Source organism: Ambystoma mexicanum, chromosome 1p (assembly GCF_040938575.1).
Source record: "Ambystoma mexicanum isolate Mex_15411 chromosome 1p, UKY_AmexF1_1, whole genome shotgun sequence".
Taxonomy (NCBI): Eukaryota; Metazoa; Chordata; class Amphibia; order Caudata; family Ambystomatidae; genus Ambystoma; species Ambystoma mexicanum.
In genome coordinates, this window is record NC_090921.1 from 1,503,889,211 (window position 1) to 1,503,915,407 (window position 26,197).

Sequence of the window (26,197 nt, forward strand, 5' to 3'; positions counted from 1 at the left end):
CTGGAACGAAACCTAACCCTCGACATTACGTGTGGGTAGACGGAGCTGGTCTAGAACACTTAAGCTACTCCGACTCCAACACCCTTACTCTCCCAATATTCCATTCCTGGCAGGCAGATGTAACAATTCAGACGAACTAAAGGCTGTTTGGTGCTGTGAACGGGTCGGTAAAACCACTTGGGGCGACATGTATGTGAGTGGAACATTCAGAGAATTGACTAGTCTCATGCAATGCGAGGGACTACCAGGAGAGCAATTTTAGAGATACATGAAGTTAGCAATGACCGCCAGGTGCAATTGGTGCGAGTGGCCTGCTGAGACACAGTCAAGTGCTTTTTTGACACTAATGTATGAACTAAAATATGGTTGGAGACCTGTGTCTAGGTTGTATAAGGGTCTATCAGATGGTGCTAGCGTTAAACCTACTAAACTGAAAACGTGCTGGGAGGCCGATTTGGGTTCAGAAATTGACAGGCAGTGGACTCGGGCGTTGGGCTTTGTTAAGAATGTGTCATGCAATGCCAGATTCTGGCTCATACAGGTGAATCTGCTTCATTGCACGAATATATGACCCCCTTTAGAGAGGCCAAATAAAAAAAAAGATGCAGCTTCTAACTCCCCTTGGTGTAGTCAAACTGGATATGCTGTGACACTGAACAGAGACTAGCATCATATAATATAATCACATGAAGATGGATGTATCCTTAATAATGTGTAATGTACCTGTAAAATTCACCAATAAACAAATAAAAAATACAAATCACTAACTAATGTATGATTTGATTGTATCACATTGCTGTTGTCTTTTTATAATTTGTTTGAATGGAATTGACTTATGAAATGCATTCTGAAATAACACGTATTTCTGACTTTGATTCATAGGGTGAGGATGATGCGTTTATAGCCTGTCCTGCCTATGATTGGGCTGCACAGCGTGCAGGCGAGGCAGAGGCTCATGGGCTGAAACAATGGGCCTCATAACGAGTCCAGCGGTAACCCCGCCGGTGCTTCTGGCGGATTGCTACTGGACTGGTAACATTTTACCGGCGCCTGACTTCCCAGTGCCACCGGGAGATTACAAGTCCGGTGGCCCGGGAAGTCAGATGCTGGTAAAATATTAGTCCCCATTCCCAGAGAGTCCTGTAGGGCTCTATGGGAGTGGGGACTCGGAAGCACCGGCACCGTCAGCAACGGTGCCGGTGCTTCCGTGAAGAGTCTGCCTACTGTGGCTGCTGCGCCCGGCAGAGCCAGATGTTTTGGGCGCAGATCCCCCGGCAGGCAAACTCATAGCTTGCCGGTCCGGAAACAAGGGTGTCAGTGAGTTTACCCTTGCTTCCGGACCGGCAAACTTGTAATGAGGCCCATTGTGTCCATTTATGTGCTCAGCCCTAGCGCCCAAACGAAGAACATCCACAGAAGAGCGGCCATGAAATGAGCAGCTTGAGTCACGGCTCAGCTGCCAAGTCATTGGGCCTCATTACGACCCTTGCGGAAATGGAAAAATGATGGCGGAAATGCAATACCGCCATCGAACACCGCTCGTTGCGATCATGACCCGTCACCGTAAAGTACGATGCCATTAGCGACACCGCAGTGAACGGCAACGCTAACTGCACCAAGTACGCGCACGCGCGCCTTGCAAAACCGGAATCACCGCCATGGCGCAACGGTACGCGAATTCTGACCCTAGCGGACATGTACTGAACGCCATCAAGCACGTCGTAAAGTACCATTCCGCCATGGCGAGAAATACGGCAACGCGAACCAACCGTAAATGGCCCACTGAGTGCCTGTACTCCACTCCCTGGCCTCATTGCACAACTCCTGGCAGGCGCAATGTACTCACACTATGCAACCAGTGAAATCCACTATTCACCCATGCATGCCAACGTAGAAAAGCATGCAGGGGCTCAAAGCGCCCCGTGAGTGGGCATCCATGTACGGCATGTCACCATAGCCGTACTGACGCAGCACAGGCATGTGAAGGTACAACACATCAAAATGAAAATCAAGAACACATGACACAAAACAACAGTAGTCCCCCATCGCTTGCCACCAGCGCAAGGCAACATCCACAACAGCATCCTGAGGGGGATTGCACCAGCCCTGTACTCATGCCAGTAAACAAACCAACCATCAGCAGAAGCATGTACCACACAAGTCGGCAGAGTGACTGAGCAGCCAGGCTCATCCCAAGAGGGGCCGATGGGAGCTGCAGGGCACAGATGGCATCAATACAGAAGCTATTCCAATGGACATGACCCCAGTCCCCCTCCAACAAACGCACGCAAACACAGTCACCTGTGACCAGCCACATTCTGAACAACCCATCATTCCACCAATCGACCTGGCTGACAGGCACCAGTCGGCCAAAAGCCAATCCCCCGCCCCTGAACAGCACATCATGTAAACAGACACAATGGCAGCCTCTATCCGTGACCATACTGTGCTACGTAGGCAAACGCGGCCAGTACTGTACCACACAACTCAACTCAGAAGGCGGAACACAAAGCAGATCATCACGCAATACATACCGCCACAAAGCGAAAATCGCCACATCACCTGCAAAGAACAACGCAACACGACAAATATCGGAATACAATTTAAATGCACATCCAAATGACAAAGGCCCCACATCAATTTGCAAAATCCCACCAAAACAACCATCATCACCGAGGGCTGCATCTGCAATAATTGACCGGCTTCCACTTGTGTGACGCCCTGTACCATCATGGCACACAGGGCTTACATCAACGTTCCAAAAGGCAACATGGAAGCGGCAAGAACCGCAGGTCCGTCCCATGAGGCAGGCACTAGTCGAGCTGAAAGGCCGAAATGTTGCACCTAGCCACCAGTACAGCGTAAGGGCATGTGGCCCATTGGCGATCGTCCCATATGATCGAAATGGTGCTCCACTGATTCACCCGAAGCTGCAGGAGTCGAGAGTAAAAACCATCTGGAGGAGTGGCGTAGAGATGGCATCTGCAATAGGGCAGGAGATACCTGTCACCCAAAAGAAACACAAATCAACCGATTGCATTACGGGACTCATGATGCATTACAATCTTCATTCAACACACCAAATCCACACCCATATGCATGCTAGCCCACTCCAAAGGAATATACACACCCCTAATCCAGTATCGAATCACAACGAAACCAATCGAGCTAAATACACCATTGGCAACGTCGGTTACTGTGCATGCGTCCGTCAAGATAGAACCCATGACATGGGATTAGTAACGTGCCTAGACACAAGTGTATGAAGGCGCGTCGAGACAGGGAGGATCCGACAAGGGCAGAGAGACGTATGTCCCACTATGGCAGCCTTGCATCACATAACGCAGGGGAAGGGGAGTGAACCAAAAAACCCATGTACATGGCAGACCCTAAACGGATTCATCAGTCCATGCATCCACACATCATTCCCTCATCCCGCAATGAAAACGCATGAATATTCACTCACATAATATGTGAAACTTCCATCGCGTCTGTGCGTAATGCAGTCCGCAAAAACCACTGTGCCCCTGGCCGGATCTGTAGTGTTGTGAAGCAAGATGGATTTGGGAACGTCCTGCCTCATCGTCCACTACGCTATTGCGCATCCCCTTCAATTCATATCATTCATTGCCTGCTCGTTATGGGCCATGTCCCAAGGACATTCTACAATAGAACGTTACATTTCCAGCCAGACCTGTGGGCGTATCCTCGCCGCTACTTCAAAACCAAAAATGCTGGCCTTCGAATTCCTCACTTGCAACATTACGTCGAAAAGGCTTCTGTGAACGCTTGCATTCACAATTACATCAATGTAGTGCGGCTGTGTGTCATGATGCTAACTGGCTGCAATCACAAATGGGACGCCACGCCCGTCGGTGAAGTACGTTACTGTGCTGCATGAGGGTCGGCCATCGATCGAGCCCTACATACCACTGACTCTTCACAGGTATGTAAGCGGCTGCAATCATAGCATGTGTAACAATGGGAGCATAGCATGAAAATCAGTCAAAGTACATCACACTGCCATCGGGATTTGATACATGATTCCAATCCCAAGATGCCATGCGGCCAAATGCAGCCTTACGTGCGGGCCGTGCTCGACCAGAAGGGATTGCATCTGCCACAGATTCATTCAATCAGCACAGGTGGAGGCCATACAGGCCGACAGCACATATATTGCAGACCCAAACCCCTCCCACAACCACTCCCACTCCAAAATGCTACCGGCAGGACTAGCGATGTTGGGCCTGGGGTACCAGATAGCACTGCAAGTGCTACAACTACAAGAAGACGACGAACAACAACAGGTACAACAACCGGGCGCACAGGGGAGACGGAGGAGGAGGAGGAGGAGGGCAAGGCAGGGTCAGCAAGGCCCACAAGCACTGCCACTACCACCACGCAGGCGGCCCGCAATCCCACGCCTCCGAGCCGATCCGTTCAACCTCACTGCTGAGCAGATCCACACCCTCTACCGTTTGGACCGGGACACCATAATCGCCATTGTGGACATGACACATGCTGACCTCGTGAGCATGATAGATAGCCCAACCGCCATCCCACCCCTACTGAAGGTGGTGTCTGCACTCCACTTCCTGGCCACAGGCACCTACCAGCACACAGTGGGACAGTTGCATGGCATTTCACAGCCACTGTTCTCACGGACACTCTTCCAAGTGCACGATGCCCTCCTGAAGCACGCCGACGACCACATCACACTACCACGCACGTACCAGGAGATTACCAACGCTAAAGTGGGATTCCATGCACTTGGCGGCATCCCGGGTTGCATTGGTGCCATCGACTGCACCCATGTTGAATTGGTTGTCCCACATGCCATGGAGGTCCAGTACCGCAACCGGAAACAATTTCATTCAATCAATGTGCAAATGGTGTGTGACTCCAACAAGATATTTACGCATTGTTGTGCCAGATTTCCAGGATCTACCCATGATTCTATGGTCCTGAGGAACACAAGAATACCACGCTACATGGAGCGACACGCAGGGCACAGATCCTGGCTACTCGGTGAGTCTCATTCCATGCATGACATCGTGGCCCATTTGATGCGTCAATGACCTTGCAGGGGGGGGGGGGGGCTACTTAGCACTATCATTCCACTGACACCCTTTATTCGTCTCATACAGGTGATGCCGGGTATCCACTGAAGAGATGGCTCCTTACACCAATCCGGAACCCACAGAACGAGCATGAGGAGGACTACAACCATGCCCACTCACGTACCCGTGTGGTCATTGAACAGGCATTCGGCCTACTGAAGGCTCGTTTCCGCAGCCTCAGCAGGTCTGGCGGGGCACTCATATACAGCCATGAGAAGGTTTCTAAGATGGTCATGGCATGTGTCATGCTGCACAACATGTGCATACGTAGGAATGTGCCCATGCCCCCTGACGCTGTACTGCATGCACCTGAAGATGATGATGATGATGAGGGTGGGGATGTGGAGGCACCTCAAGGAGTCCATGAGGCACAGGATGCACGTGCAATCCGACAGAGCATCATAGATGCATGCTTCTAGCAACCACGCATGGTGCCTATTACACGGAAAGGGGACCTGTGGCACTGTGTGTGTGTAGTACTGGCACATTGTGGACTGTACGCCTATGAAGGCCTCGTACGCAAATATCAATGTCCACACATGTCATTGGATGATAATGAGGTGCTGTATTGTTGATGTGATTTGATTTATACACCCTATGGACCCGCCACCCAGTGAAGCCCAACACACCCCCTCCACCCTACTACCTCCCCCCCCAACACCAGTGTCCAAATATGCATGCTGTCCGTGGGTAGACGCTATTGCAAGCCCCCTCTACGGGTATCAGGGGCACCCCTGCCCGTGGAGCGCAGGTTCCTGCCAGATCTGCGTTGGGGGCTGCCCTGGACGGAACTTGCCACGGATGAGGTCTCTGCCTGCTCGCGTCCATGCATGTCTCTGAGGGTTTGTGAGAGCTCCGAGAGCACACGGCGCACAGCAGCAAGTTCAGCACAGACGTCTTTGGACGTCGCATGCAGTTCCCCCCTCAGGCTCTCGGTGCTTTTCTCCATTTGTGCTCTCAGGCTCTCGGTGCTTCTCTCCATTTCTCCCCTGAGGCTCTCACTACTTTTCTCTATTTGTGCCCTGAGTGTCTCGGTGGATGTTTCCATGGCTGCCCTGGAACCCCCGCATTCATTTGCATGGTCCTTGAGTAGCGTGGACGCTTCCTGCTGTTGCTCGATCAGCAGGTCGAGGGACTGTTGCCTCTGCTGGGCCATGGACATTTGCGGTGGTGTGACAGGGGGGCTGCTCAACACATGTTGCCTTGGCACAGGACTTGTGGGGGTTGGCCAGTCGTCGTCTTCAGGGTGCCCCTGCGTGGTTTCGTCATGGTGTAGGGGATGGAACATGCAGGGGGATTGGGAAAGGTCATGGATGGTACCTACGTCGCCAGCACTGTTTTCCGTGTCGGAGCATGCTGGCATGACAGCTGTGTCACCTATGGTGCTGCTACCACCAGAGGCAGTGCCATCAGATACGTTCTTTGGGGGGACCTGTGGTGCTGGGGTTGTGGACTTGCTGGCTGCTGGGGTGCCTGTTGCAGTCCCCTCCAGTGTGCTGCCACTTGATTCCTGCTGCTGCCGTGTCTTGATCCTTGCACCTGAGGTGGAGGCTCTTGGGACGTTGGTCCTGGCCCTCTTTGCAGGCGTGCTGGTAGGGGTGTCCTGCAGCTCGTCGTTGGTATCGGACCCTGTGGTGGAGTAAAGAGGGGCGAGCGTTAGTTATGGGTCTGTCGGATTTGGAATGGCAACGTATCAAATGCATTGGGGTGGTACATGAGGCTGATTTGGGACTGGGCCTTGGAGGTGGTCTCATTTTCGTGTGGATTGAGGATGCATTCATTTGGCTGCCTGCAGTTAGGGGGTGCATGCTGCACATGTAGGGGTTGTTTATGGCTTCTTGATTGATTTGTTTGTTCATTCTGACTTTTAGAGGGCGCTGTCAGGGCTAAGTATGTATTGCACTATGGGGTCACATGGTACTGCACATGTTCGTGGTTTGTGGATTTCGCATTGTTTCTCTTGGCCAACCTACCTGATTCTCCGGATGTCGGCACTCCTTTCTCCATCCCTCCGACTCCCTCTATGCTCTCCATTCCTATGGTGGAGGCGCAGATTTCCTCCCAGGGGGTCAACTTGATGGGCGACTCTGAACCCCCCCCGGTAGCTGTGGCGATGTTCCTGTTCGCAGAAAGTATGCTGCGTACGCGGATCCGCAGGTCGTCCCACCGCTTGCGACATTGCTGTGGCGTGCGGGGTGTTGTCCCCACCGCACTTACGCGCTGTGCCACCAGGACCCATATGGCCTTCTTGTTGGCAAGGGCCGTCCTGGTCATTTGACTGGAGAAGACGACGGCGGAATTTTCCTGTAGGGTCTCGGTGAGCACGGTCAGTTCCTCTCGGGAGAAGTGTACCTGCCGCTTGCGGTCACACGCTTTCTTGGCTACCTTTCCCATATTTATTTTTTTAACTGGGGTTGCTAACGGGTTGGGATGTGTGTCAGGGTCGGATTTTTTATGGTTGTGTTGGGATTCGGATTTTATAGTTGTGCGGCGTGCTGTTTCCCGTTCCGGCCACATGCTTTTACTTCCGTTTCCGTATATTTACGGTGGCCGTAATTTGCGGTGCACGCTCGTTACGGTGACCGCTCATTACGGTGACCGCTAAGATGGGTGGCGGTATTGCACCTGGTGCAGCGTACGGCGGCGGTAAGGGCCGTTTTGGGGTCATTTCCGCCATCGCAGCCTTTCGGATTCCGCCATGGCGTAATGCTCGTGCCCGATGGGTCGTGATTGGCCGCACTTTGCTCCTTCGTGCAATGGCGGAAACGCTATTTACGCTGTTGCGGTCCGGTCAGTCAATTTCCGCCAGGGTCGTAATGAGGGCCATTGACATGGATCTGCAGGTAAGGATGATTTAATTTACAGTGCCTTATCTAAGCAGCTGCTCTGGCATACAGCTGCAGGCTGTGTTATCAGTGCTTGGACTGTGTGCTCCTCATACTGATAACACTGCATGCAGGCATACAGCCTTCTAAAGGTCTCGCTGTCGTTCCGCACTTCAAATAACATGTAGAAAGCCTCATCAGGCTGTGTTATCAGTGAGGGGCTCATACAGCCTTCACACTGATAAAACAGCCTGCAGATCTAAGGCCTTTTTAATGTCTTTGAAGTGCAGGACAGCACTGATTTGCTGCCGTCCTGCACTAGAGAGAACATTTAGAATGCCTGATCAGGCGGTGTTTTAATTGTGCGGGGGCTTTGTCCTCCCTGCACTGATAAAATAACCTGCAGGCATAAGGCCTTCTTGATGTCTTTGAAGCGCAGGACTGCAATGATTGACTGCTGTCCTGTTAGGTGCCCAGTCTGGAATTTGGGAGGCGCAGGCCTGCGTGCGCCAGCCAAGTAACGAAATGGCCACACAGGAGTAAAATTATCCAGGAACCGCTTAATTGGTGCCCTTTGAGCGCCCACATCAGCTTCAGTCATGTGATCGGACATGGAGCGCCACTGCGTGTCACCTAATCAGGTGACCATGCGCGACACTACACCTCCCCCCAATATAACATCGTCCTACCCCATGCTCATGCTGTCAAAAATGGAGAGCTCTAACTCAGCTGATTATTGGAGACTTATAAATGACAATCTTGCTCCACAACATGCCCTTCAGGCCAACCTGGTGCTTGAGTCCGAGTGGATAGCCTTTTATGTTGATCTCTTTCATAAGGGTAACCACACTTACGATTATGAACCCTCAAACCTATCACACTGGGATCTCGCATTTGAATATGAGGACATCCTGAGAGTCATTAAAAACGTGCACGACTCCAGAGCACCAGGCCCAGACGGGCTAACGAACTTAACGATCAAGCACCAGCCAGAAGAATGGGCCACCTTCTGTGTTTTGCTGTTTAACAGGATCATTGAGTGCTGTAAGACCCCCATCTCATGGAAATCTGCGGTGATTATTCCAATATTCAAAAAAGGAGATCGCAGAAACCCTAAGAACTACAGACCAATCGCAATCCTTGATGTGCTGGGAAAGGTGTACGCCACCTTTCTCCAACAAAAACTTCTGGAGTGGTCTACAAATAGCCATCAGGTAGATCCAAGACAGACAGGTTTCGTTAAGGGTGTGGGCTGCTGCTTTAATCTCCTTTTGTTAAATCTACTGAAGATGGAAGCCCTCCGATCAAACTCTAAGATCTATCTTGCGCTGGTAGATTTATCCCAGGCGTTTGATAGTATAAACAGAGAGCTACTATGGGGAAAAATGTCCAAATGGAACTGTCCGTCTAGCCTGTTGGCTTCCATCCGAGAACTTCACACAAACACCTCAATCAGAGTTCATCTGGACCAAAAGGGCAACTTATCAGCTCCCATTATCACCTCTAGGGGCGTAAAACAAGGCTGCCCTCTAGCAGCAAGTATATTCAACCTGTTTATATCAGACATCAAATACGCCTTCGATGGTTTACGCACGTTTCCACCCAAAATCCATGGTTCTCATGTTGATTATCTAGTCTACGCGGATGACATCATTCTGTTAGAGTCAACACCTATAGGTCTACAACGTAAAATAATTGCTGTGGAAACATATCTAACAGAGAACGGCTTGAACATCAACAGGGGGAAATGCGAAATCATCGTCTTCGAAAAGCTGCAATGCTCAAAAATAAACTGGCAGAAATTTAAATGGTATCTGGACAAAGAACCCATTGGGCGTGTGCTAAACACCTGCTACTTAGGAATGCGAATAAGTGCAAGTAGAAACGACGCACCATGGGTTGAAGCAGTAAAGAGAAAATGCCGACAACTGGCATGTCAAGCCTCTCTAGTTAACAAAAAATTTGGAAAATTTTCCCTAAAACCAACGCTAAACTTCTTCCAGCAGAAGATGGTTCCCTCACTGATCTACGCCGGTGAAAATGCTTTCGGCTGCGGGTATGAAGTGTGGAACTCGCTCGAAAACATTTTCTGGTCTAAAGTTCTACACCTTCCCAAAGGTACTTCTACGGTCTGCGTTAGATATGAGCTTGGGTACATCTCCATACAAGCGAGGGTTGCCTGGAATCTCCTAAATCTTTTCAGGAAACTAAAACTAACGAATCCGACGACTCGAATTGCAATACTTCATAATCCAGAGACCGAGAAAGCTCCCACAATCCTATATCAATGGAATGAGCTATGTCATCACAACACAAATGCTGCTCGAAAACCCTGATGCTGCTAAATTGAAGCTCTGGAGAAATGACTGGATTAACACCTGTAACCAAAGAGCAACATCTAGGTCTATGCAAGAAGTTCCTGGAGAGACGAGAGCCTATGGCTGCGTGCCGGCATACTTGTCTTGCTTCCCGGACCAGTGGATGCGATCCTTATAATTGCAGTTCAGGCTTAATGTTCTGCCGACCAAGGAACGGCTTTGCTATTGGTCCCATTCATCTGATTCAGACCTTATGTGCCGCTTTTGTAACACCTCGAACGAAACACTCAAACATCTGACAATGTCATGCCCCGGTTTAGAGCATGAAAGAAACCGCATCTTCGGCACAGTCACAAAGAACTACCAGTTCCTAACCCGAGACGATTGGTGGAAAGCCCTGTTTGACGGGTCTAATAGACCTGTGTTGTATGCTTTGGTTTCCTTTCTTCAGGCGGTAAAAGAGCGTCTACATACTACGTTGGCTGATCAGATGGGCAAGACGGTTTGAGGTCTGGTCTTGTTGATGTGTGCGGTGACCAAACACATGTGTTAAGACTCTAAGAGATGTAGGTTGTTGTTTGTCTTGAAAGATCTGTAAATCTGTATTTTTTTTAAAGGTTTGCAAAAAACCAAATAAAAAATTATAACATCATCCTACCCTATTTCCTCGATCCATCGTCTTGGCTTATGGATGGTGCGGCAGGGTCTGTTTTCTGCTCGGTGTTGCAGGTCTTCCTCAACTTGTTCTCCATCGAGAAGGGCTTTTCCCTCTGTATCCGATTCCTCTTCATCACCCGAGTATCTGGATGTCTCCCTCGCACAGGCTTGGTCTTTGTTTCGGATTGATCAATCTGGGGCCTGCTGTAGCGTGTCTTCCTGAAGAATGAGCAAAGCCTCCTCACTGTCCAACCGGCTCTCTCGGCCCTGACCATGGATCCTTTTATGCTGGTGATAGTCGGCGGCACAGGGCCAAATGGCGGTGTTTCCTTGTGGGGATAACAAGGGGGGTCCTGGGAGACTCATCCAGTACTACTAGTACATATTCTCCAGACCTCAGTGCGCCATAAAAGAAAATCGCAAACCTCTTCCCACACTCCCTCTGGGAGTGGTGTCATGTGCAATGGTTCAGGAAATATGGAGGTTGCAGGCTAAGGCATATATGGCATGACTTCAGCGTTGTTGCAATCATTTTGTCCATGCCGGGGAACCACACTTTCCTTCGGAGCATGCACTTCGTTGATACAATGCCTCTGTGGTTTTCATGTGCAATGACAATCGCTCGTTGGTGAAGAGATGCTGGCAACACAATATGGTCTCCCTTGAGTTTCAGTGAGGAGGGAGACTGTGACAGTTTGTCCTTAGATATTGCGAGGGGTTTGAACAGCGATCTATCTAGTGTCTGGTTTTTCTGCTGAGTTCCATTGCCCATTCAGGATGCATGAGGTTGTGAGTGCTAAGGTTGCATCTTCCACGGTGCACCTTGTAAGTTCTGCCATAGCGATGGCTTGTGGCACCGCGTGGTGAGTAATGTAGTTGTTGCATCCATCCACAGGGTTGCTGGATGCTTGGGGTCCGGCAAGCGGGTAACGGGAAAGGAAGTCTACAGGGTTTTAACCTTTGCCAGGCTTGTGAATGATGATGTATTTGTGCTCCTACAGGTGGAGTCCCCATCTTGCTACCTGGGCGGTTGGTTTACCATAAATGGTGATGAGGACCTGGTGGTCCGTGATGATGGTTAAGGGTATGCCGTACAGAAACAAGTGGAAATGTTTGCAAGCGTAGACTACCGCTAGGGCTTCCTTTTTGGGCAGTGAATATCCCTGTTCTCCCTAGGTGAGACTCTTGCTGGCGTACAAAACTATGCATCTCGGTGCATGGTCACTGCCCGAGTGCTGGGCGAGAATGGCTCCGAGACCCACGAGGCTCGCGTCCACTCTCACTTCGGTGTGCATGTTAGGGTTGAAGTAAGACATGCAGACGGCTGCAGCGATGTCCCTGCGGATCTTGTCAAAGGCCTTCTGGAATATGCGGTCTTGTTTAGTTAGGGAGCACTAAGGGGCGATTGCGGAGGCAAAGTCTGGCAGATAGCGGGTGCAGTAACTTGCCAGGCCCAGGAAGGATCTCACTTGTACAACGTTCATTGGGTGAGGGGCCTCTGTTAGTGCTCAGATCTTGTCCAGGTCTGGCTGGATACCTTTTTCAGAAAAGATGTGTCCAATGAATTTGAGTGTGGCCTTGTTGAAGGTGCACGTGTCCTTATCAAGTGTCAGATTTGCATCGTTGAGGGCTGAGCAGACGTTCATTAGTGTTGCATCGTGCGCCTCCTGGGATTGGCCGAAGTTCATAATATCATTGCTGTAGTTAATACAGTAGAGTGTGTGGCAGATGATTTTACGGATTTCTTCTTGGAATATTTCCGTGGCTGAAGATATCCCAAAGCTCAAGCGTTTATAATGGAACAATCCTAAATGGGTGGGGAAGGTACTGCGAGTTCTATTTGGTGATATCCTTTGTTTAGATCTAAATGGGAGAAGATTTTAGCCCTGTTGAGCAAGTGCATCATATGAGTAATGCGTGGGGATTGGTGGTGTTCTCTGAGTATAGCTCACACTTTCCAAAATGTATAGGTCTAATGACAAATAGAGGCACGTATCCATGCATTGGTAAATACACAGCAAACGAGTGCTGCACTTCGCCACTGCAAAGATAGTTCTTTTTGTATTTTAGTTTTTCCATTTCAACCAAGTGGCATGAAAGTCATCGCAGCAGAATTGGGGCATTGTAATTTAAATGTGGGTATTTTTAATCATAGTAAGTTCTCAGGTCCTCAGGTTTAAACCAACCACTTGCCTCGTTCTGGCTTTGTACTTTAATGCCAAACACTGGCAAACACTGGCAAAATGTGCTAACTTTTAAAACAAACACTGCATGTGTGCACATTTATGTAGAGTTTTTGCTAGTGTCTTGTTACAATTAACTTCCTGTTACATTCAAATAATGATGCATTACTAATCATTTATGTTCAAGTGCTCATCAATATTTTTTAATTAGAAATCTATGCTCATCCATTTTTCAAAACTAATTTTACCTTGTTCTGCTGGATTAGCAAAGTTAATTAGGAATGTGAGTGCACCTCCAAAAGTATACCAGTACTGCACAAATAGTATTTTTATTCAAAAGTACGATGATAGAGAATGTGAACGAATGTGAGTGTTAATTGTATTAAGGGGGCACATCCGTGTTGGTTATCCTTTGAAGGCTGGGGATGTTACACGAGAGGCTAGGTTTGCTGGCTTCACATAGAAAACCATTTTGCTAATTGGAAGGAATTAAATCCTCCTTAGTGAAGTCATAGAATATGTATTTCTCACTGTATTGAAGTTAATTTACTGAAAACATATTCATGTTGTTTATAAAGGGTCAGGTTAACATAGTCTTGGATTGCATGTGTGTCACGATTCACTCCCTTCGCTCCCATTCCCGCCACTTGGGGGCCTGATTGGGGGTGTATTCCCTACTTGACCTTCCTTCCGGACCTCATGCGACAGTGCTGTGGTGAATTGAGAGCGGTAAATCCTTATTTTCCATGTTACTTCCCTTCCGGATCCATTCCAGGTTTTTGGCAGCCAGTATGCTGCTTTAATCTAAAGACTATGCTTCCCAGAAGGCCTGGCCCACTGATTCATCTCCACCCTTTCAGGACAAGGTTGGGTGGAGGATAAGCAGCACCTGTATCTGATAGGTGCAGCAAGAAGCACACCTGAGGCGTGTGCTCGTTAGCCAGCTTTAAAAGCCTCAGTTTGCTTCTGTCCAATGATGGTCATTGATGCAGTGTTTCTGTTGTGGCTGGGCCCTTGTTCCTGGTTCTTAGATAGGTGTCTAGTACCTAGTTTCTAATTTCATGTTCCCTTTTCCTTGGTCTTTGAATTTAGTGTGCTTCTTAGTCATTTCTGCTTCCTGGATTCTCCTTTCTGGCTTCCTCTGTTTTGCAGTCAGCACTTCCCAATGCTTTCCTTTTTCTGTGCATACCACTTTGTCTGTGTTCTTTATTCCTCTGACATTGCCCTATTCATCAGCAAAATCTTGATCCTATAGTCACTGCTCATTTATAGATTTAGTATTTTGTCCCATGTTGCCTTTCCTTCCCTGGGTGGGGAGGGGGGTTTTGCTCTTGTAATTTCGTTTTCCCTGCTCATGTTCCTTTACTTTCTCTTAGAGTCTGTTCCAGGTTTACCCTTGCACTTCACCCTTTGTTCCCTATTGATTATTAGGTATGGTGTGCTGTTGTAGCCACTCCTGTGTGAATGCTTATGTTTTCCTCACTATTCTGTAATCACTATTCCTACTTGTCCCTTGTCAGGAGTCTTATGCATTAAGTTATCCTCCCTTTGCTGTTATAGCCTTTCTGCATCGCTGTTTGATCAACAGGGTTTGTGGGCTTTGCTGACATTTCAGTTGGTATATCTCGTCCTCATGAGTATTGTCTTAAGTTACCTTTTACAATACCATCAAGGATGTTAGCTCACAGATCCTGTTGTTGCTTGCCCTGCATGTGGGCTTAGCGCTGACTGTACCTGTAACAGCAATTGTGGGTAAGTAGCTTGCCGACTTACTTTGTAATCATAAGGAGATTCTAAGTGCTAACTGCACATCCCATTTCATATATTTGTTTTCTTATCACGCTCTACTTGCACATCCTGGGTTTTAGTGTACATGTGTCTTGGTTCCTTAGTGCATTTTTTTACTCAAAGCTATTCACTATGTGGTCTTGTGCACATTCCCCTTGCCATATTCACTGCCTTTACCCTCTCATGACAGTGTTCACCCTGCAGTGCTGATATTAAAGATTTACAAAACTAACATCACCTGGTATTTGAGTCTTGCATCTGATGTCTGTGAAAATACATTTCATGAAATTGGTGAAATTTAAAGCACAATTTCATGAAATTGACAAACGAGGAATTGGCAAATTTCCCACATCCCTAATGCTCATTATGGTTAATAGATGCTTTAGCACCTATTATTAGATAAACTTTTTTATGTTTTCATGAGAGCAGGAATTCTAATGACTACCTTTATTGGAAAAAACTACAGGCCTTTCAACTGGAAATATACAAACTAATGTCCAATAGTTCTTCTGCTGTACCTAATGATGACTTCTCCACTACCTCAGTCGCATCCTGTCCACTGGTCTAGTTCCACAGCTGCACTGCAATTATGCCTATATATATATATTTAGACCCTTGATGTTTCTATAGTTATTAGGAGTTCCTCCCTACAGAGCAAATTAGTGATTTCTAATAGAGATTTACAACATTGAAGCAAATGAGAAGAACCTCAAGCCCAAATCTAAGAACTCTCATGTTCTTAGATGCACTAGAGGTTCCCCTAGAAGAGTGATAGGGTTTGCCGCTATGCCTAAATTCACCATTCTGTATTGTCATCACTGCTCAAGAGGGATTGCAGGGTTCCTCTAGTACACTCTAGCAATAAATCAGTGCTGGGCTAAATATCTCCACTTGCATATTCTCCATAAAATGACAGTTCTTAACATTTTGCATAACACACACATGTAGCATTGGATTTATTCCATATGAATGATTCAACAGTCAGTCAATAAAAATTCTATATTTCAGAAACACAGATTTAATTAAAAGAAAACAGCCACAGTAAAATCAAGAGGAAGAAAACATAAATAATAAAAAAAAGCAAACGTGCAAATATTTTGCAGCCTGTCCCTAAAAGCAAACGTAATAATTTCTTCAAATCATAACACCATTCACCAGGGTTTAGTATCTGAAACAAGTAATACACAGACGTTTTTCTTCCTTACGGCTAAAGGTCCCCTAATAAAATTGAAGAATCCCCATGCACAATGCATCATATTCACCCATAAAATATAAAGGAAAGAAGGTTGACACTGTCTAAAATAAATTTTCCTGAGAACGGGCAATAATGTATCCTGCCTTAGGTTGCCATAACGTATACATTCAACAATGTTTCCATAACGACTTGGGCAGAAAGGGAAGAACGACGTCTATTGGATTCCATTGTCCAAGTCACATGCACTGTGTTAGTCACCAAACAGTTAAAATGCTGATTTGCGAGTATTCAGCAGACTTGAACAGAGGGACCAGCTAGGGTTATGGGCCCATTGCGATTGATATAACACTAACTGACCAATTCTGGGGCTTTTTTAATTCATAATTGTCCTTCCATCTTTTATGGTCATCAGTTAAAATCTGAATAATATTCATACATTGGGCATCATTACAACCTTGCCGGTATCCTGGCAGTAAACCTGCCAGGATACCGTCACAGGCTGTTACTGTTTACAGCACTCGTCCGGCAGCATTGCTGCCGGATTATGAGTTGCGGAGGGATGTAGTCAATTCCCATTCATGGAGTCCCATAGGAATTGCCGTGATTACTGGCACCGGCATTGAGGGCTTTGTTTGTCAGTATGGCGGCTGCCTTACCTCCAGCTGGAAGTAAGCCAAAGTGCCTCACTGGCAAACCTGTAGTCGGTTGGTCCATTAAAGTGCTGGTATCCTCAGATACTGGCAATTTTTTTACCGGACCGCCGATTTGGAATGATTCCCATCCTGTTTTTGTTAGTCACTGTGGATAATCCATGGATTTAGGGTGTTTGCTCGAGGCAATTCTTGTATCATATACTTTAGCCAGGGTATTGTCAAGGTCGTGTCATGTTTACTCTGCTCGGTCATAAGGCTATGCGCTAAGTCAGCTTTCGAATTCGTCAGTACATTCATGAGCAAAATAAGCAGGCACAACTTGTCTTGCTTTTCAAGAATCATTATGTCCAGTTCTGAGTTTACTGGGAGCGTTGGTGCTAATTGACGCAGCCCTAACAATCGCTCACAGAGTTTATTTTGAATTTTCTGTAAAACACCACCATCCTTTATTCCCGATGGACTCATCCCATGAGTGTCAATCCCACAATTGGCCACTGATTTAACCTTTCCCTCGTAGGAGTCAAGACTCTACTTAACAGACCTAAAGTCACATGGGCTTCGAATAGGAAGGTTCAGGCGTGTATCCAATAAGTCTTCCTCTGTACATTGGCACGACTTCTTCAGTCCCCCTATAACCTTCACACAACTTGAGTCAATTGCAATACTTAATGACTTTTTGATGGCTATATCGTGTGTTTCAAATGCCTTGTATTTCTTTTTAATATGCATACATTGCATGCCTGCTAGCTAGGATTTTTTTTTAAATGCATTGGCATGACAGACAAACTGTGCTATATACAAAATGTTATTAAATGATGAATAAATACCTCATTAGGTAGATGAGTTTAGTTTCCCTCACCAAACTTACCACAATGACATTGGTTATTAATCATCGATATGATGAGCAGCAGATGATGTAGTGTATTCATCGTGGCTTTCCCTAAGGATAAAATTGTACATACATCATTGAATACATTACAATTGAATACAGCACAATTAAATACAATCATACCATAGTAATTTTCGAAAACATTGTTCCCGGTAAAGTTCTACCAAGTTTTTATGAAACAGCTATGACAACCAGTGGGTATAATGAACATCCACCTTCCTGCAATCCACTAGTAAACAGAAGACTCACTTTGACTGTTCAACACACGAATGTGAGAATGACAGAGGTTCCCAAAGCACCATATAAGGTCCAAAGATGGAAAAGGTCGGAGGTAAAACAGGAGATACAAAATGTCTTCAGGATAGGATAGATTAGGATAGATAAGTGGTAGCAGAGGAGATGGAGGGGATGGTTTATATGTGGCAAAAAAAATATGTTTTGAGGCGCTTTCTGAGAGTGGTGAAGAAGGGTACAGTGCTGATGTGAAGAGGTAGGGCGTTCCATGCCCTGGGTGCCCAGTGAGTAAATTCTTGCTTTTGTGTGCATGTTAGTTTGTAGAGTGTAATGTGTATGAGATGCTGGCTTGCTTGTCTGGATTTTTTGTGGGTGGTGTTCTCCCTGCTCGGGCAGGAAGCAGATATGAATACATTCCCTGAACTGTTGGGTGGTCTGGACTCAACTCTGCTGCCTTGCTTTGGCATTCACATTCCCTTTTATATGGTAAATACTTTTTCCTTCTTTGTCTTGGCCATACATATTGGTAGGGCTGTTTAGAGGTTTGCCTCTGGTCTCGGGGTTGGGTCCCGACAGTTGATTCAATCTTGTTGTCAGTTGACTCAGTACCCGGAATATCAACACACACATCCTCTCACAGCAGAGTGCGTCCCAAATCAGAATAGAAAACACTATTTTTAAAGGAAACATCAATACTCTGCAATTTACAATGTGCTTTAATTTCACAAAAAACGCTCGGAGAACATCCAGTGATTTCAATTTACCAGCAAGTATTTAAAGTTCTTGGGTTATAGTATCAAAACTTTATCATGTGGCACACAGTGTTCCTTTCGAGAGAAGATGCGCATTCGACGCACCGTGAATCACAAAGCTTTGGCATCAGCTTCCTCCTAGACCACCGTAAACGATGACAAGCTGCTCCTTGTCGCTGGTACCGCCAAAGGGCATATCGGTCCCGGGCGATCGTCCCACACCAGCGTAATGGAAATCCATCCGTTTAGGCGTATCTGCCACTGCTGGTTGAAGAAACCATCTGTCGGTATCTGGAAGCGATGGCATTCGCAGAACGGCAAAATGTAGCTGTGTAGAAAGCATAATAAAAATATATTTTAGTAGTCGTTCTTTATTCAAATGTATCCATTTACCCTGTAATTCTGCACCGGGTGAAACCTAATAACAAACACAAACCACAAACAACGGAACACACAGCTGCGGACACTCAAAGTGTGAAAAAACACATAACAGGTTATCACGCCATGTTCTTTCTAGCAAGGGGCGCCTGCGCTTGCTACCTTTTTTAAAAATGTAACAGAACTGGCAACATCAAATTTTGCCAAGTGAACCAAGTCCCCTTGGAAACTGTTCTGCAACAGGCTCATCCAATAATACAACGTTGCTAGCACACACTGATATGCCATGGGACGAAGTGGTTTAGATATCACTAGCCTGTGTACAGGTTGCGTTTGCGTGTCGTCGATGAATAATCGTCACAATATGCTTCAACTAACAACCCATAACAATGTAAGCAAGCAATACAGGTAAGAAAATGAAACCTTTACTCGTTTGTCTAGAAACTTGTCTTTAAACTGAATAGTTAAACTTACATAATATTTGGTATTTCCATTCTCTTGGCGTAATGCAGAGTGTCCGCTCAGAACAACGGTTTCCATAGAATGAAAATAATTGTTCCAATGTCCAGTTTTAAAATAGTGAATCTTATCATTTTTGCAGGTATTTGACACCTACCACCCTTCAAGCCATAGCGAATCCTCCCTTTTATCCAAGGTCGAATAACAATGAAAGCTTCTTTCGAGCGTGTATGCCTGGTCAGTTTCGTTTTTGTGAAGTCTAGCCACAAATCTAAAACATACTGTACAAGACACGTCGGTGTGAACTCCCCACAAGCAACATCAAACGAAGTGACCTTCACTCCATGGGAGCGATGAGCCCGGCTGACCAACGTGGCATTCGAAACATGTTAAAAAAATTAACAAATTGTTTGATGGCATCCACGAGTTACACTGAAGGTCAGTAAAACAGATAATACAAACAACTGAAAGTCTGGTATACCCTAACATTCCATTTGTGTCTGTCTGAAAAAGACTGTGATAGCATATGATGATATTATATTGCATTTATAATGCTCCAATGCACAAGTGCTTTAAGGTGCAACAACGCAATGCAGGGGGAACAGAGGGAAGACAGAGACAACGATCTTACTAGTGTTGGGAAGTAGACAATCCTTGCCCTCCCTCGTTCGTCACTCTCGAAACATAACATATGTAATAGCCAAGGGAGGAGGCGTAGCCAAACCCTGCGACATTCCGTTACACCACACCCCATTTCAAATAACACATGCACTATAGTTTCAAGCCCAGCATTAGGAAGCCTTTTTGAAATAGCCCAATGACATAGCCCGAATTACATCTTTCTACTAGGCCTGAAAATCCATCTCTCTCTACAAATGCAGCTCTCTCATCCCCAACGCCTCGCTCAGCCAGCCCACACCATCTCCTCCCTATTGCCACGTCTGTGTGTGCCCTGTTCTCGCTGAGGAATGTGCTCTGCGGATAACGTGAGACACTAACAAGTCATAAATCCAAGTGCCTATTCATCTCCATTGAACTTCCTGCGCACTAACAACCTCCACCCTGCCAGGCCTGAGCCCACCGGCTCAGACCCTGCAGTTCCTTTCATGCTGATATCCATCTGACCCTCCCGTGCCCTGATCAGTCAAGGACCCACATCACAGCCCTTATCCCATGTAGAAATATATTCGCCCAAAACGCAACACACGTCTACCTATATCCTGAGGACCCAAACAGGGCAGATGATTGCACAAGTCCAGTTGAGGGGGTAAGGGAAAAAGAGTGGGGCTAAAAGTTAACAAAGAGGATACATTTGAAAAGACAATTCAGGCCATCAACGCCAGAGCCATGCACTGCATGTGTGGATGTGGTTTGGGTTTAGCACAGGGCTTTGCAGGCACCTAGCAACCACAGACATGTATGTTACCATTCGAGGACCAATTAATATAAATGAAGGGAAGGCAAAAGATACAAATTAATGAATCATAAACCAGATTCAATCTGCATTATTAAACACTTCTTAATACTTTTTGTAGCATTGAAATTCAAGTTTAATAGCATTCCATTGTTGATGTACAATGTACAAACATTGGGGAACATATCCCAAAATTTATAGTGAGCACATTAAGAACACTGCTGCAAACCATTTATACCGGGAAGTCAACTGTTCAACAAGTTCAGCTTTAGGTGAACAGGGTTCATTTGCAATGTTTTGTGGCATTGTATGTGGCCTAGGAACAAAATCAGGATCCATTCCATGAGTATGCATGGCCAACACAGTCAAAGTGAGATCTTTCACAAAATCGAATTCCATTTCCTGGTATATTGCCTTTGCCATCCATTTTTTGCTCCATTTTGCAAAGGCCAAGATGTAATGAAGCATCCCAAAGTTTCTGGCAGTTCCCGGTTGTTCTCTACCCAAATTCTCATTATGCGCTAATACGGCTAGTAATGTTCATGCTTGCATACCGTCTATGCCAAAATGCAACCTTTTGGGCCTGTACTTTAGACATATATTGTGGAACACCTCCAAATCTCTGGTGTTACAGAATTATGTGAGTACCTTTAGGTCTCTTGAAAGAGTTTTGTCATACACGATCTTCTCAAGATCTTTATGTGGAGGTGAACATGGCACCAACCACTTCTTCTTGCGTTCCTACTCCTCCGATAATGGTCCGTGTGCACATTCGTGAAAATTTTGGTTTTCTGTCCATGAGTGAACATTGGAACAGTGGTGTATCAATGAATTCCATTTTTCAATTAGAATTTCCACAGACCCATTACAAGTTTTGGAGCTCCACCAAAGATGGTTGCTGAAATATTTTCCGAGCCCTTTTTTTTACCAGCAGCTGTGATTTGTTTATTCACTGATTTGGCAACGTGCCATACATCAATTTGATGATGAATGTTTGGAAACTGCTCTCACATGGCATTGGCTATTGAAACATGTCTGTCAGTGGCTATGAGGTCTATTTACATTCCCCTCGATTGAAGATGTTCGAGGGATTTTATGAAACCATGTTTCTCCATGGCCACTGAGGATTTACATTGGGACACCTGCACGATCTCCGAACTCACCATTTTTATACTTTCTATGTCTTGAAAGTGGTATGTGCAGTAATTTGCTGAGAATCCAAGCCTGTCACACTGTCTGTCGCCAGCTAGCCTGAACTGTTTGCCAGAGAATGTGCTTTCAATTGACATCTGTTCAATTTTCCACGCTTGACGAAGAGCTAAGAAATCCCTTTGATATTTGTAGTATTGGGTTTTAGCAAGGAACTGAACTCCCACAAATTGACAGAAACCGGACATTTTACTGAATGTTGACCCACTGAAAAATAAGCTGCTGAACATAGTAGATTTCCAGCTGGCACTTTTCCCAGCATCGGTTGTGCACACCATAAAACCCTATGATGGAGGTTGACACAGCTGGCTTGGATTTTCAGGTTAGTGCGATGTAATAGACGAGACACATGCACCAATGGCTGCCCAAATATTTTCCCCCTCAATTTATGGACACATTTCAGCATCAGTATAATGTCTACCAGGCAGTTGTCGAATACAATGTATTTTTGCTTCTTTAATAGCCAATCATCCTGCATGAATGTGGTTTGTGACTCAACTGTGGTGGACAAATCGCCCGAACTAGCCAAACTGAAGTCGAGATTTTTGGCAAGTTCATCGGTCAATTGCGTTGAAGCTTCAGTCTCTGTTAGTTCAGCTTGTGTTATTTGCACACAAGTTGGAGAAACCATCAAATTCAAATGTTTATTGGGTGGACCTTTTTTTGCGGGTGTAGACTGTGTCAAGTGGTCTGCGAGGAATTCCAATGCATCTTCATTATATTCAGTTTCATCTTGTTGAGGTCTCACATTGTAGCAATGGTACAAGAACACTTTTCTGGCTTCGCCGGTCACATTCAATTCAGTTTCAGGCCATTGGGCATAAGCATCACAAGTCTGCTTATTGACTGGACCATGCTGCACCTCAAATAGTAGTTGCTCCATGGTGAAATCTGTTTGTCAAGCAACATCTTTGGTTTCATTTGTTGTCTGTGTCTTTATACTTCTTTTCCTTCTGGACCTCTAGGAGATGTGTTGTAAAAACATGTTCAATGTAGCACACATACAGCAGATAGCACTTTAAATACAAAAACATGTTATGAAGAAAACACCACTCCAAAACACTTCTAGAAAACTAAATAGTTTGTTAGTTACCCTTACTTTCTTGATTTTCTATGAAACCGAAACAACAGTTTCACAGAAAATAACGACTGCACCAGCAAGCTGATCCACCACCTCTGATCGATGTGCCTCAACTTCTAATTCCACAGCTTGTCTACATTCCTTAATAGAATATTCATTAAAAAAACAAAAGTCAATCGAATTGGAAATTAAAATCTTTCATCGGACACAGCACTTACACACATACCCTCGCAAACAGTGTACGTCATATAGTCAAAATATACATTTCAAATTTCACCTGATTGATGACAAGTGTACTCGATCAGGGATCACCGTGCAAAACATACTGATTGTAATGTTGCCCTCAAACATTTTGCAATGTATTCTGCATTAGGGAGGAAGTGTAATGTTAGAACTGAAATCAGAAAAGTTTGAAACACTGCACGGTTATATGAATGTCACTGTCTAATAGTATCCTATGTAGGATTTACTTTCTTGCATTCAAGGGAACTGTAAGTACACATACCTCAAACTCTGGACCAGCTGCAAAGGACGATGTAATTGTAGTCGAAGTACCAGCATCCCCCTGTGACACAGTACTTATTTTAGTACGGATGAAAACAGCGAAACTGAACAGAGACAATGGGATGCAGACAATGGTACATATAAAGAGAAACCCATAAATGACACCTAGTGTAAACCGACAGGATACATAAACAATTTCATATTATTTGAAATTCCAAGCATAATACATTCTCATAATTGAAAAGTGAAATAAAATTAACTGATAGGTGCTTGAAGTTGTTGTTGACTCCTGAAAATAAATGGATGCAGAATCTTGGTCCTTCATTTTCAGTGCATTGTTATGAAGTGGTAAAAGGGAAAAGAAGATTTGCATTAGATATACGGGAAGATCCAAATGTCAAGAATATGAACTTCTGCAAGTCTGTAGGGCTCACCATTGGTATACTGGACGTGTCTGTGGTTTTGTCACTTGCGAGAGACTGTGCTTCCGTCAGTATGCTTTCATAAAGAAATTGACATGTCAAGCAACTGATTATGAAAACATTATGCTTCTTGTGAAGGGCACTATGGCATTGTATTCCATGGTCATATTTACTTCATTTGAGGCTCCATAAACCAGGGACAGATGTATAGTAAAATGTGGTATAGTTAAAATTTAATACAATCTGGTAAATATGCAAACCTAGTAAACCACATTTACACCGAAAGCACCAATCCGTTCATGAAGTTACCTGTTCAGTACCCCACTGCCTACAGCTAATTCATCATCTAGGACTCACCTGAGGCAGCGTATCCATCAATAAAGTTGGAATTGCATTTGGAAGCAATTTACGAAACATTTTGGGTCAATGCTTTTTTGTGTACTTCAATTGGCTGTACATATTCTGGGTAAAGTGCAGGCTGCAGATGCGGAATCGATTGGCTCTCAAGTCTCCCAAGAGAGCCTGTGCTCTACTTTCAATATCGTGCATCGCAAAACCGCAATATCGAACCCATCTTCTTATTAAATCAATATCCTTCGGAAATGTATCCAGGATTGTGACCTGACTTTTGACATGGCTCCTAGAATGGCAACCCTAAACCATACAAGCATGCATTCTTGGAAAATCTGTAACATCTATGTAAAAAAAGTATAAATAATTACAAAAATATTGTACTGTACGCCTGAGATTGAGGGAATTATATCACAGTTTTCTATGCAATGTTTGTTTTGATCAAAGAAGCAAAACCTATGTAGCATAGTCGAATATATACTGGGATAACTTTCATACAGAATTGATTGATATTATGCAAATCATAACGTGTTTCTCGTCCGTTGAATGTACTTTCATGCATCAAACTTGAAATATTAGACAATGGTAAAGTCATTGAGATGAATGAACATTACACTACTGGTTTCATTCGCTGAAATAGGTAGACATTTTGAGATCAGAAAGATGAATATAGTGAAGTTAACAGATGACCTGCTCTTACCTTGATTAACAAACAATTAGATTCAGCAAGCAGGGGGGTTAGTAGCAGGAGAACAGGTAGCACGATCAAGAGTTGACTTCCAGTGCTCAGAGATGTTCTCCGGATAAATATCACAGGGTTTATAAAGGACTAGAAAAGTGGGTGTGTATGTGAAAGTGTGACATGTTTCTGGTGGGGTCTGCTTCAGTGGAGCTTGGAGACACTGGCCCTAATTACAAGTCAGGCGTTAAGGGTTTAACCGCGCCGTCGGCGCCGTTAACCCTTAACGCCTGATTCACACTTTAACGCCTGCTTTTTGCAGGCGTTAAAGTCCAAGGCGCTAAGCGACCTTGGTGCTAATTACCCTCTGGGGCAAAAATGGGAATGGGGAAGGGCAAATGGTGAATGGGGAATTACCGCCCCACTCACCTTGGAATGGGGCGGTAATTCCGCCATCCACCATGGCGGAATCCGGCATGGACCATGGTGCTAATAGCACCATGGTCCACCGCCTGAGTTGTAATGAGGGCCACTGGGTCTTGGGTGGCCATGTGAACAATGGCCCTTGTGTGAAAGATAACTTTGAAGTGTAAATATTGTTCGGCACCTTGGCCATTCCCACCCTGCCAGCCCCCTTGGGAGCGCATGGCCACAGGTGCGAACTGCCATTGATAGTGGAGCGGGGAGGAATGGGAAAGAGGTGTGCAGGAAAGGCCTGGAACACTGCTGAAAGGAGAGACACACTTATGTGGATTGCAGGGGCTCGGTCTGCTTCAGGGGAGCCGGGAGACACTGGGTCTGGGGATGCCATGTGAACAATGGCCCCTGTGCTGAAGATACCTATGAAGTGGACATGCTGTTCGGCACCTTGGCTGTTTCCAGCCTGCCAGCCCCGTTGGGCACGCACATCCACGGGTGCCACTGCCATTGATAGTGGAGGGGTGATGGATGGGCAAGAGGCGTGCAGAAAAGGGCCGGAACACTGCTGAAGGGAGAGACAAACAAATGTGGGTTGCAGGGCGCAGTCTGCATCAGGGGAGCCTGGAGACACTGGGTCTGGGAGGGCCATGTGAATAATGCCCCTTT

At 45.8% G+C, this 26,197-nt stretch overlaps 1 protein-coding gene across 3 annotated transcripts in view; it reads right to left on the bottom strand.

The window, feature by feature from the left end:
- Nucleotides 1-26,197, bottom strand: part of LOC138456738 (intelectin-2-like) — a 665,295-nt gene that overhangs the window by 405,446 nt on the left and 233,652 nt on the right. For all 3 annotated transcript variants that reach the window (XM_069607198.1, XM_069607197.1, XM_069607196.1), the window contains exon 2: nt 17,608-17,679. In XM_069607198.1, coding sequence (XP_069463299.1) covers nt 17,608-17,668 — 61 coding nt within the window. In that variant the 5' untranslated portion in view covers nt 17,669-17,679. The remainder of the gene's footprint in view (nt 1-17,607; nt 17,680-26,197) is intronic.